Source organism: Gadus morhua, chromosome 2 (genome assembly GCF_902167405.1).
Source record: "Gadus morhua chromosome 2, gadMor3.0, whole genome shotgun sequence".
In the NCBI taxonomy this organism is placed as follows: Eukaryota; Metazoa; Chordata; class Actinopteri; order Gadiformes; family Gadidae; genus Gadus; species Gadus morhua.
In genome coordinates, this window is record NC_044049.1 from 27,772,793 (window position 1) to 27,786,252 (window position 13,460).

The 13,460-nt window shown below is 53.7% G+C and overlaps 1 protein-coding gene across 3 annotated transcripts in view; it reads right to left on the reverse strand.

The window, feature by feature from the left end:
• smg1 (SMG1 nonsense mediated mRNA decay associated PI3K related kinase) overlaps positions 1-13,460 on the reverse strand; it is a 47,104-nt gene that overhangs the window by 19,288 nt on the left and 14,356 nt on the right. For all 3 annotated transcript variants that reach the window (XM_030381459.1, XM_030381452.1, XM_030381468.1), the window contains exons 20-40: positions 10,672-10,910; positions 9,839-10,041; positions 9,081-9,242; positions 8,501-8,655; positions 7,999-8,147; positions 7,334-7,648; positions 6,799-6,943; positions 6,344-6,494; positions 6,118-6,238; positions 5,730-5,975; positions 5,127-5,278; positions 4,426-4,567; positions 4,143-4,287; positions 3,450-3,585; positions 2,818-3,036; positions 2,486-2,666; positions 2,125-2,286; positions 1,730-1,953; positions 1,412-1,566; positions 696-918; positions 297-543 (exon numbers count right to left, since the gene is read on the reverse strand). In XM_030381459.1, the coding sequence (XP_030237319.1) occupies positions 297-543; positions 696-918; positions 1,412-1,566; positions 1,730-1,953; positions 2,125-2,286; positions 2,486-2,666; positions 2,818-3,036; positions 3,450-3,585; positions 4,143-4,287; positions 4,426-4,567; positions 5,127-5,278; positions 5,730-5,975; positions 6,118-6,238; positions 6,344-6,494; positions 6,799-6,943; positions 7,334-7,648; positions 7,999-8,147; positions 8,501-8,655; positions 9,081-9,242; positions 9,839-10,041; positions 10,672-10,910 (3,872 nt within the window). The remainder of the gene's footprint in view (positions 1-296; positions 544-695; positions 919-1,411; positions 1,567-1,729; positions 1,954-2,124; positions 2,287-2,485; positions 2,667-2,817; positions 3,037-3,449; positions 3,586-4,142; positions 4,288-4,425; positions 4,568-5,126; positions 5,279-5,729; positions 5,976-6,117; positions 6,239-6,343; positions 6,495-6,798; positions 6,944-7,333; positions 7,649-7,998; positions 8,148-8,500; positions 8,656-9,080; positions 9,243-9,838; positions 10,042-10,671; positions 10,911-13,460) is intronic.

The window sequence follows — 13,460 nt, forward strand, 5'->3', positions numbered from 1 at the left end:
TCTGTTCAATAAGGGGGATGGGTTAACCTTGCTTGGCACTTGTTTCCATCAACATCCTTGCTGTACCGACTACGATATATTGTGGTTTCTTTCTTCAGACAAAATGTACTTATTGTACGTCGCTTTGGAGAAAAGCTTCTGCCAAGTATCCTAAATGTAAATATAAACGTCCTATATCTTATCCTATAGCGGTTGGTTTGCTGTGATGTTTGGTGCGTATAATGGACGAAGGGTAACCAAAGCAGAAGCCTTCCCCAGCAGAATGTGGTGCCGTTACACTTCACGGGGGCACCCACCTTTGAACAGGTAGGGGTAGTTGCGTCCGTCCGAGCCCAGGAAGAAGAGCTTCTTGGGCTTGGTCTTGGTGGGCAGGATGGTGATGGTGTGGCCCACGCTCTGGATGGTGATGGCGTCCGTGACCGACGCCTCCCCCGGCATGGCGATCTCCGTGGCGGCCATGGAGGCCAGCCGCGGGCTGATCTCGTTGAGGTGCAGCAGGTAGCTGGCCCTCTTCTGGGAGCGCTGCTGGAGGCTTAGCATGATCTACAACGCAAAGGCCAGGAGTTTGTCTTAGCCGCCGTCAATCTTATACGCATCACTGACACTTAATGTGTCCATGAACTCTGCGTAGATGCCCGTGTCTCCTTCCAGTGGAGGGGGATAGTATTTCTTATTTGGGGGTCAGTGTCGTCTACCTGCTTGAAGGGGGCCCAGCTGCTGGCGGGGTTGGCGGGATTGTTGGGGCTCTGCAGCCGCTCCAGGGCGTTGCCGATGGCGTCCCGGTAGGTCTGCTGGAACCAGGTCTCGTGGGGCGTCTCGGCGGGCGCCGCCGTGATGCTGCACACGTGCTCCAGGGCGAACACCACCGGGCGCATCAGCGCCGAGTGCTTCTCCCGCATGATGGCCAGCTTCTCGTCCCTGGGGAAGGACGCAGCGGTGAGCCTCCGGTCATAGTCCACATTAAGGGTTCAGCGGGTTTAACCGCTGCCTTTTAAAAAGGTGACGCATTATACCACCAGGTGAGAGTGGGATTAGTCATCACACGCCGTTGGTGGGCGTGTCCACCTAGATGTGTGACGGATAGATGAGCATCGTTTGCTACGGTCCACTGGGTAGGCTGTAGACTGATCTATCCAGCGCACAGCTAGGTGGACACGCCCACCCGTGATGTCAGAAGAGGCCGATTTTCAAAACGGCTTGTGACGGCTAATCACTGAAGCTGGCGGTATAATACTTCACCTTCAAGGGAGGAGCACTCCGCCTTTTGGGGAAATAAGATTGTTCTACAAGTTCCGATGAGATGCGTTTCGCACTCAGCACCGTGCTCCATTCCACCGAGCTAGTCTCTGATGGTCCCGCTGGACCGCCGGTCCGATACCATCGTCACAGGCCGCTCCTCGGTCAGACTCACTTGCGCAGCGTGTTGTTGTTCTGGACCCTCTTGACCTCCTCCTCCAGCTGCTGAACCCGGCGCAGCACGTGCATGTGCTGCTGCTGCAGCACGCCCAGCCACAGCTCGTCCCAGAGGAGGGTCACCCTGCGCAGCTCGCTCACCAGCAGCTGCACCTGGGGGGGGGGGGGAGCACCACAGCGCCTTAGACGGCCACACCGACAGCACGGAGCCTACTGTGTCACTGCACTCCACCAGAAACTGGTTCAAAACTATCGTACTCTCTGACTGTCGGCCGTCGGCTCCGGTTAAAGGGTATCACCGTGTGTGTGTGTATACCTGCACCACCATGGTGGGGTTGGCCGAGGCCAGCTTCTCCACGATCTTGCTGTAGCAGTCCTGCATCATGGCCTGGTCCAGGCTGGAGCACAGCGCGCCCAGGTCCTCCCCGCTGCCCTCGCCGCCCCCGGAGCTCTCCTGGGAGGTGGGCAGGCTGGGCTCCTCCTCGCCCTCCACCGCCATGACCCCCAGGAACGGGGTGAGGCCGGACGGGAGCTTTCCCCCTGAGGGAGGGCGAGCCAGAGAGCATCAGCTCATTGTAATAGACGATAAATAATAGTAATATTTGATATAGTGCTACTCAAGAAACTCAAAGATACTTTATTACAGCGGTAAAATAAAAGCGGAACCCTCTCGAAGCGGCAGAGGAGCGGAGGACAGGGGTCGGGGCCTACCGGTGCTCTGGGCGTCGCCCCCCAGGGACAGCGAGCCCACGATGGCGGGGTACAGGATGAGGTGGGGGGAGTCCTGGGCCACGCGGCACAGCAGGCTGCAGATGCTCTGTCTGATGTAGACCTCGGGATGGTTGAGGCGCGAGAACAGCTGGGGGATGATTCCTGGGGGGGGGGGGGGAGGGGAGAGCGCTTAGGAACACACTGTGTGTGTGTGTGTGTGTGTGTGTGTGTGTGTGTGTGTGTGTGTGTGTGTGTGTGTGTGTGTGTGTGTGTGTGTGTGTGTGTGTGTGTGTGTGTGTGTGTGTGTGTGTGTGTGTCTGTGTGTGTGTCTCTCTGTGTGTGTCTCTGTGTGTGTGCGTACCCCTCCAGGGAGCGGTGGGCGTGGAGGCCAGGCCCAGCTCCAGGCCGTCCCTCAGCTCGCTGCCGTGCTTCACCAGCAGCCGCAGCAGCCGCAGCGTCGCCATGACGATCATGTCGTCGTTGCTCTGCTTGCAGGCGTCGCTGGACCGCAGGAGCTTGGGGTCGTCCTCGTTGACGGGGAGCTGAGCACAGAAACAAAATGGCGACTTCGTCAAATCAAAACCCAACGCAAGATCGGCCCTCAGGCTAAAACATCTGCCCGTTGTCCTCTGACTGGTGCGAGTCTGAGCCGGTCGACGGCCACCGGGACAGGACTCAGACCAGCGGGCTCACCTTCCCGGCGTTGAGCTTGAGGAAGGTGAAGTAGGCGGTGCAGGCCACGCGGTACAGGCTGAAGATGCGGTCCGCCACCCTCCTCCAGACCCGGACCAGGCCCTCGGTGACAGCCGGACCCGCCTCCCCCAGCCAGGGGCAGGAGGCCAGCAGCTGCCTCCAGATGACGTCCACCAGGTCGTCCTCCTCGTCCTCCTGCTGCAGCGCCAGGTCCTCGTCCTGGAACAAGCCCCCCGCCGTTAGCCGTTAGCCCCCCGCCGCCGTTAGCCCCCCGCCGCCGTTAGCCCCCCGCCGCCGCTAGCCCCCCGCCGCCGCTAGCCCCCCAGTAGACGACTACATTTGAGGATGTATTCATTATATAAGTACGTACTAGGATGTATACATTAGACAAGTACATTCTGGGATGTATTCATTACACGAGTACATTCTGGGATGTATTCATTACACGAGTACATTCTGGGATGTATTCATTACATGAGTACATTCTGGGATGTATTCATTACACGAGTACATTCTGGGATGTATTCATTACATGAGTACATTCTGGGATGTATTCATTACACGAGTACATTCTGGGATGTATTCATTACACGAGTACATTCTGGGATGTATGAAGCCATGAGAGCGCCGACCTGTATGCCAGCCTGCCGGCACATGGCCTGCCCGAGGATGCTGAAGATGAGGTTCTTGTCCTCCTCGCTGGCGTCGGGCAGCAGCTCCTCGATCTCCTTCCTCTCCCCGGGGAGCAGAGGTACCCCCTCCCCTTGGCTGTGGGGCGAGACCAGGTACAGCCAGCAGAGCGTCAGAGAGCCACGCACGGACGGAGGAAGACTCAACGCAAAAGACCCAACATCGCATTCAGCACGTTCCTCCAAGATGATGCAATGATATCGTTTAGAGATTGTTTGTATACAAGTTCAAATACTGTTAGATGCCCTCTACCCAACGCCATTTCACTAAGCTTGAACAGAAAGAAATGTTTAATTCACCAAAATATTATGAAGCAATACTTGATCACTTAATGATTTAAACTGTATGCTTAATTCCAGAACAACAATGTATGTGAAACAATGAGTTCATAAATACACCTATTCAATACAGCAAGATTTCACTTGTTTGGCTTAAATGTCACTTCCCTACCACCAAATATATTTATAAAGGGGACTTCTAATATGTTGTGACCGTTTGTGTAGTTTGACCGCTTTGGTTCAGTTCGTAAAAGGGTCGTTTGGACGGTAAAACGTACCCATCCCCGGCCACTGCAACCTTGTGAACACAGAGTGCTTTCTATCATTTCCCTTTGCACCCGTCACACGCGCACTGACCTGGCGTTGTCCACCACCTTCCGCCCCCAGCGGTAGGCCCAGCTGGCCAGGGCGGCCCAGGACTTGGCCATCTCTGGAGCCAGGCTGGTGGAGAGCTGGTAGAGCTGGCCGAGGACGAAGTCTGCCTCCCCAACGCCGACGCTCACTGGAGGAACCAGAGAAGAAAGACGGAGGAATGACGTCGAGCAAAGCCATCCAAGCTCCATGAACCGTCTGCGTGCGTTTGATCACAGCACACATGACCGACAGCAAGGGCAGCGGGAGAGATGTGTAGATGTCTGACCTGTGCTCTCGGGGGTGATGCGGGAGGTGGCCGGCTCCCCCAGGGGCAGGGCCAGCAGGGCGGCGATGTTGCGGCTGAGGAGCGACGCGGCGCCCGGTGCTGTGCCGGTGGTGCTGTTGACGCCACACGTGTTGTTCACCACCTAGAGCGAGCCGACGGATCGCAGGGGGTTGGACGATGGACGAGAATGGAGGCAGGACGTTTAAAAACAAAGCAGGGAGAGAAAGTCAAAAACCCAACAGGAGGGGTGTTACGCACCCCTCATTCGTTTGCACATTTACTTTTATTATATAAAGTATAACAACAACGAGTGTACCACTTCAGTCAACGCCCGCAAGTACAGGATTAAAATGCTTTACATTATACATAAACGTGCTGAATTCCACCGTTGGGATATTGTGTTTGGACATCAAGTTAAGAAGAAGCAGTATCAACCGTGTGTAACTTGCAGAACCAGCCTAGACGAGAGTCTAAACGATACCAGAACTAATGTGTGAGTTGGTTCTTGCTTGAGGCCGAGTCAATCAAAGTAAAAAAGTATTCCTAATCGACGCAAGCGAACAAACGCCTTAAAAAGGTGGATGCATGAAGGCATGCCTCCGTATGCCCCCTTCCTCTCATCACGCTGGGCTCTTGGACCCTTGGACCCTTGGACCCTTGGACCCTTGGACCCTTGGACCCTTGGACCCTTGGACCCTTGCCTGTTTGAGCTGCGGGGTCAAGTCCTTCCAGTCCACCAGGAGCCACTTGCACAGGTTGAGGACCGAGCGGCACGCGGCCGGCTCACACTTCCCCAGGTGGCCGTAGGAGAGCGCACACGAGCTCAGGGCCACCATGGCCGACACTGACTGGCCTGGGACGGGAGAGAGGGGGGAGGTGGTGAAGGGAAGCTGGACGCAATCCAGGTCCCTGCCGACGTGAGGACCACAGTCGCTTCAAAACATAGTACTGCTCATTGGGTAGCCATCTTTGATGTATACAGGGAATAGGTTAACCTACCATTTGTTTAAGTGTGGCAGTTGTTTCGATGAACATCCTTACCAACTTCTCTTTCTGACAAATGTACTTAATGCAAGTCGCTTTGGATAAAAGCGCCTGCTAAATAAATGAACACATGAAATATACATGCACATCTCTTCACATTTCATGCGTGCATTAGTGAACTACTGGATATGGGTGACTTCCATTTCATATTCCATCCAATACTGCGTCGACTCATTTAGGAAGCATCTGGTAATATCCACACCGCTGCACTCGGCTGGAGAGGTCATCAGGATCACACCGGGTTAGCTCCTCCCCCTCACCTGCCGTGTAGAGCACCTTGGCCTTCTCCATCTGCAGCTCGGGCCCCCACCTCTCCACGGCCGCGCCCTCCAGGCTCAGGCCCCTGAAGGAGGAGGCCAGCTCCTCGTCCGCCCCCACCCCCGCCGCCGGGTCGCTGCACTGGCTGAGCAGCCGGGTTGCCAGGGCGACGTTGCCCTGTTTGCGGGCGAACTTGACGGCCACGAGACACAGCTCCATGAAGTGGCCATCGACGGCTGCGGAGGACCCTGGATCGAGGGGGGGGGGGGGGGGGGGGGGGGGTCAAAACACGGTTGATATGGGCTCGGTCGTAGGAAGACTCAAACGTTTAAAGACCTACATTGAGTTTCCAACACAAAGATGGCCGTGCGCGTTGCGCTTCCCTCCTACCTTTGAGCTTGAGCAGGAGCCGCCTCTGGAACACCGTGTAGCGCAGGGCCTGGAGCCAGGGCTGCACGTCATGCTGCTTACAGGAGCTCAGGGCCTCGCTGTCCAGAGGGATCACACAGTCCTGCGGAGCAACAGGAGGACAGACACAGACCGTCATCCTCCACTGGGGAGAGAGAGAGGGATCACACAGTCCTACGGAGCAACAGGACAGGAGAGGGGCGCTCACCTCGTGTCCGGTGAGGGTGCTGTCCAGGGCGGTGATGCAGTGCAGCTGCAGGGTGGACACGCTGGGGAGGCCGCTGGCCAGCGTCAGGGTGGAGAGGCGCAGCGGGCCCAGGGTGATGCGCCCCGTCTGCTTCAGGTAGCGGACCAGCGTCCTGCGGGGCAGCGAGGGAACCCGTCAGGGACACGGTGGAGGACGCTTCGGTCCAAGGCGACACGGTCACGCTGAGAACCAAAGCGGACGCGCGTCTAGACCCGGGGCGCTTCGGTACGGCGCAGAGCGGTACCGTAGCGGGAACGTAGGCTACTTAAACTCCTGGTTCCCACGCGTTTGTCTTTACGATAATGCCTTTCAAGGTAACCTCTGGTTAGGATACTTCTCTACACTCGTGGGGGATGGACTGACGGAGCGGCGGGTCACGTGACGCGGCCGGGGGGCTGTGTGACGCCGGTCCTTACTCGGTGCTCTGCGTGGCCTTGTGCTCCGGCGGGCTGCTGGCGACGCTCATGGCGCTGACGGCACTGCGGAGGAGCTGCACCTCGATGGCCTTCTGGAGCTCCGAGGGGTCCAGGCTCAGCACCGAGGGCAGCAGGCGCTTCAGATCTGACCCCAGCACGGACAGACACCCCCCAGTCAGACGGGATAGACACAGAGCAGGGGAACGCATACTAGTGAACTATGGCGACTAAAGGAAGAAGAAGAAGAAAGATGATTAGGAGGAAGGGCTGGGGGGGGGGGGCACTGAGATCACCCACATTGACGCCTCCTAGGGTTGGGGTTTGGGTCGCTAACTACATAATACACACACACGACTCAAACTGACCTATGTGTTCAAACTCGTCCTAATATCTGAAAAGAGTATACAATACAGAACAGTGACCAAGCGGAACGGCTTCTTTCAGACTAAAATGTGCCACCCCCAAAACGAAAGTGGACCCCTGCCAGCCGTGTGCAGGGCGGTGTCCAGCGGCGGAGAGACGGGGGGGTAGTTACCCAGCTTGTCCTTGGCGCCGGTGGCGCTGAGCAGGCTGCAGTCCTCCCCGGGCAGAAGCTCCAGCTGGGCACCGCACTGCTCAAAGTCCCCGTCCTCGAAGTGGCTGAGGGCCTGGATGTAGTTGAAGTCCATCTTGAGGTGCACCCCGGTCGGCGAGGAGTTCTTCTTGAGGGCCTGGACGCTGGCCTGCCACTCCTGCACCGAGGGCCAGTCGCACAGGGCCACGTAGCACTGGCACGCCTTGTTGGCCAGGAAGTTGAGCACCTCCGAGGAGCACTCCGTGGACTTCAGCAGCACCGTCTTCCTGCCCTCGCCTGCACGGACGGAAGAATTGAATAGGTTCAAAGCACAGACCGACCCGACGCGAAGAAAAGATAGCCATGTTCTTCTAAACCACACAGCATCGATAGCGTTCTGCTTTCCCGTCACCAAACAGGTAATCAGTCCATGTTTGTCCCAGGGCTTTGTTACATACTAGATTCAGAATCATCACTCACAGCGTTAGCGGTCGGTTATTTCTGTACAACATACTGCTGCTACCCATTAACCGGCCACTGCCAAGGACGCGTTCTGATCATAGATCATCAGCACTTCTAGAAATTGTCTGCACTTGATAATCGCTAAGGGCTTATTGTAGTTCAGCGAATATGGTTTATGTAGCGACCGTTGCCCGTGTGCTTGGGGCTGGACACCGCTCCGCTGCTGCCACTGGAGGAGGACAGCTTCAGCAGGCGCTCAGAGCCCAGGATGGAGCAGTCCGTCCCCGTGACGGCCGTCAGCTGCTCCTGGTACTCCACCGCCGCCCTCTCAAAGCTACGGCACAGAGAACACACAGCACAAAGAACGCTGAAGGAGGGTGGAAGGTGAGGGGCTCAACCGCCTCAGTACCCTGGGGACAACCCGTCCTCCACGACTGGGTTCTGTGCCACGCTGGCCTGTGTGGATTATGTTCAATTAAATATGAAGTCACTACAAAGCTACGTAATAACTAGTGATGCGTCAACCCTGCTGAAGTAAACCCTTGCGTTATAACCAGACTACGTTTGAACTACGCTGAGCTACTGCAACAGGCCCTTGGTACAGAAAGACGCAGATCCATAATCCATAACCCCCGTGTCTGTCCTCCAATGACGCCCGTTAAGCAGCAGGCACCCTGCAGCCCTTACCGTCCCTCGGCCTGCAGGGCCACCGACGACAGCCAGGCCAGGCTCTTGCCCGTGTTGCAGAGGTTCCAGGCGGCCAGGCCTTGGATGGCCTCGGGGCAGCGCAGCTCGCACAGAGCCTCGACCAGCATCATCAAGGGCACCTCCAGCTCTGGGCCCTGAGCGAGAGAGGGGGGGCGGGGGTCAGCCTCACTTCAACCAGGAACACTTAATGTCCATGAAAGCAACAGTTAGAAAGGGGAGGTTGGATTTAAGAGAATTGTTTGAGTGTCATTTGTTAGGAATGCCACAGCGATCCAAATGTTTTCAAGTTGACGGCCCTAGCCTCAAAATTAGACAAATTTGACAAATGTGTTTTGAAGCATATTTTCCCAAATTGATTTGGGGGAATACATTTGTCTGTCAATCACAGATTGTGTAAAATGCAACCCTTCTCATTGGCCGAGAAACAGAGAGGGAGGGAGCAGACCTGTTTGGGTTCAACTCTTACCCACCCTTATTCCTCCCTCTCTCTTTACAACTCTCATAATGGAACCTACAGGCACCTTTGAATGCGTTGGTCCCTGCTCCGTGCCCCACGTACCTGGGTGTTGCTGTTCTTGATCTCCGTCATCAGGTCGAAGCCGTGGCGCACGGTGACGGCGGGCTGGCCCGAGAGCAGCCCCACCCTCATCAGCGCCAGCCGGATCCGGGTCAGCCAGTCCTGGCACGTCTGGCGGTTAGTGTAGAAGAACGTCCGTATACCCTGAGGAGGGAGGGACACAGTGAGATGATATACCACCGTCACTCAGCTCACTGCGATGTGAACGAACCATCTGAAGAAGAACTGTAACGGGGTATTAACCCTAAACCCTGAGGAGGGAGGGACACAGTGAGATGATATACCACCGTCACTCAGCTCACTCCGATGTGAACGAACCATCTGAAGAAGAACTGTAACGGGGTATTAACCCTAAACCCTGAGGAGGGAGGGACACAGTGAGATGATATACCACCGTCACTCAGCTCACTGCGATGTGAACGAACCATCTGAAGAAGGAATGTAACGGGGTGTTCTGATTGACTACGACTAACCGGCACATCTATGTGAGTTGTTTTGTGTTGGACGGAGACACACACACACACACACACACACACACACACACACACACACACACACACACACACACACACACACACACACACACACACACACACACACACACACACACACACACACACACACACACGGTTTATGTCCAGTGCCGGTCAAAATCAATATTTTAAATCGTGTATCAAGACACAAGGAGGAAATGGGGGGGTGGGGGGGGCTCTCGGTTGGGGAGCGGCAGGCGGACGCACCTTGGGCGGGGCGGTCAGGGCGTTGGCGCAGCCCTCGTAGGCGTTGTACATGAGCTTCTCCAGGTTCTCCAGGAACTGCAGCAGCAGCGTGAGCCGCAGCTGGTTGGAGTGGTGGCCCTCGCTGTCCCCGCCGGCGCCGCTCCACGCGCCCAGCTCCTGCTGCTCCGGGTTCAGGCTGTGGGCCGCCAGGCTCCGGATGATGGCTGAGACGCAGGGAACAGGACCAGCCAGTCAGGAAGACGGTTTGGTTACTGCAAAACAGCTCTTAGGGAGACGCCTCTGTGGGCGTTTAAACGCTCTCTGTGCGTGGGCGGTGATGTGTGAAACAGATCATTTTGATACCGACATCATGACCCCAGTTTGTACTTTTTTGAAAAATTTTAGCATTGGGAATGAATTTTATTCTGCGGCAAATTATGGATAGACTCTATCCAACTGCTGTTGTTTTCTTAGCCAACCCTTCATACTAGTATAGAGCTTTTAGTTGTATCAGACCTGTTCATTCTTCTTAGTAGTACTTCGTCTTATACAAATTATCCAATATCTTAAGAGTAGCAAACTTGAAGATTTCCGTTTTGCTCTTTGGTGACAATTTTGGCGATTAACTGCAACTTTTCCCGAGAGTACAAACAGTTTGGACACCCTGTTCAGAACAATCACAAAGCTGCATGTGGGCTCATCACCATTGCGTTACAGTAGCGAGATAATGACTTAACAGACATTTATTGGCATGAAACGCTTCAGTTTCCCCGCTCTAACTCTTCACCCCGGGGTGTAAGTCAGGGGACGTTCTGCCCCTCAGTATCGGCTCCTCCCCCCCTGCCCTCCCTCACCTTCGATGGTCTGGAAGGTGTCCTGCGCTCGGCCCAGTGGCGTGCGCAGCTTGGAGAGGACGGTGAACTGCGCCGCCTCCCACACGGCCCACTGCCACAGCACCACCTCCGTCTTCAGCAGGCCGCGGGCCACGCCCCCGGCCCCGCCCCCGGCGGCGGCGGCCGAGCCCCCGGCCTCCCCCGCACGCTTCTCCAGCCGCTGGCAGCTGTGGTACAGACGCTCCAGCCACGGGTCCTTACTGCGGAGACCGACACGCACACAATTATTATGCAACCACTTCATTTGGGATGCTTTTGTGTACAGTCTCATTGTACCTCGAGACAGCTTCCTCCCTCCGCCCAACTGAAAGGTGGTTCAAATCTAACCTTCTCATACCGTGGTAAACATTGGAGGCCCTCTTCCCAAGTCCCCGGGGGGTACCAAGCTAACCAAGCTAGTATGCCGTCAAGAGCGTATGGAAAGCCAAGAAGGCCACAATCCGGACCTAGATTGGCGCGGTAAAAGTGCAAAACCGTACGGAATCCGTACGGAATCCGTACGGTTTGGCAAGAATTCCGTACGGAATCCGTACGGTTTCCGTACGGTTTCCGTACGGTTTCGAATGACTAATAGCCGCGGCTATTAGTCATTCACTCCGGCTATTAGTTATTCGCTCCGGCTATTAGGTATGCAGAACGAGCCCCTCCCCTTATTTGCTTGACCACTAAGTTTGAAGGCTGTCTAACCAATTAGTGAAGAGAAAGACCAGACTAAAGTAACGCATTGTCGAAACTAGAGCTGCAGTGCCTCCATGTTTCGCCGTAACATAAGGCTGTGTTGTCTTTACTAGTTTCACTACAATGTAATGACCACCACTAGCTAGTGGAAAATATATTTGTGTCTAGTACAGTGATATATTTGTATATGTTAGGCTATATATTGAGATGGCAGTCCCTCATCCCCAGATTGTTCGCGATATGCAGTAGCCAGCTCGGCCATAACATTACAATATTTCATGGATGCAAGCAAGCCAAGACAATCGATCTATATCTATAGCCTACATGACAACACGCAGACACACACACACACACACACACACACATTAAGCACACTGGTAAAGCAATAGGAGCCTGCATTGGCTAAAGTTGTTGGGATGCACCTTATTTTATAACAGGGAGGGGCAAAGTTGTGCATTGCAATGCAAACACGACAATAATTGGCACCGTTCTTGCGCACTCAGAAGAACATGAACTGAATAAATGCCAGGTATATAGCATATCGGAGACGGGTACACAATCAGTGCATTTGCAAATGAGAGCCTGCAGTAGGACCGATCTTGTGACATTATTTAACCATCCATCTACAGCTAATACGATCAGACAGATGCATCATTGATCACATAAAAGCCACAACAAGCCCAACATCACCACGGCAGGTGCGCTCTCTCACGCACATTCACACAATCACTCCAACTTCTCCAACTCCAAGGCAAGGCTGTTACACTAAGACCACAAACAACCACAACTAACCAGCCTACATATCCACAATAATGCACAACAATCAGTTCTATACATTGCGTCTATCTTCTGTTTGGTGCGCATGGCTAATTTGCATAGTTTGCACCGGACTGTCGGCTCCGCTTGTCAAAAAAATAGAACGTATTTGTGAATAAATGCTTTGAATTCGCTAAAATGGTCCCTGCCAGTGTTTTTCTATTCTGATGTTTGTGGATGAATCTTTCAGCTACAGCTTTGTTACATTTCCTTGCGATGGTTTGCTAGTTTAACTATACAGCAATAAATCAAATGATGTAAGATGATGTGATTTTAAAAACACCTGTAATCAGCGTGAGTCACGCTGATTACAGGTGTTTTTAAAATGCGTATACGGCTCTCACATGACAGCCACGCAACGGACACATCATCTTACATCATTTGATTTATTGCTGTATAGTTAAACTAGCAAACCATCGCAAGGAAATGTAACAAAGCTGTAGCTGAAAGATTCATCCACAAACATCAGAATAGAAAAACACTGGCAGGGACCATTTTAACGCATAATGACTACTGCTGCCTATGCGTATGGCAGTAATACAATTCTGCTGAATTATTTGGAGGACTTATAGCCTACTTGTAGTGAAGTATTTTTAACAGTGCGGAATCTACAGCTGGTCACTTTCACTGGCTAAGCAAAATGAATCCCGAACAGTTTAACCTCTGAATTGATCCTGAAAGCCTATATGTCCTAGAATAATTCATTTGTATTCCGTTTTAGGCCATCTCACTAAAGGTCACTTAAATTTAGCCTATTCAAGCTCACTAAGTCCAGTATTCAGAATTCAAAGCATTTATTCAAAAAAACGTTCTATTTTTTTCACAAGCGGAGCCGACAGTCCGGTGCAAACTATGCAAATTAGCCATGTGCACCAAACAGAAGATAGACGCAATGTATAGAACTGATTGTTGTGCATTATTGTGGATATGTAGGCTGGTTAGTTGTGGTTGTTTGTGGTCTTAGTGAAACAGCCTTGCCTTGGAGTTGGAGAAGTTGGAGTGATTGCGTGAATGTGCGAGAGAGAGCGCACCTGCCGTGGTGATGTCGGGATGGTTGTGGGCTTTTATGTGATCAATTATGTATCTGTCTGATCGTATTAGCTGTAGATGGATGGTTAAATAATGTCACAAGATCGGTCCTACTGCAGACTCTCATTTGCAAATGCACTGATTGTGTACCCGTCTCCGATATGCTATATACCTGGCATTTATTCAGTTCATGTTCTTCTGAGTGCGCAAGAACGGTGCCAATTATT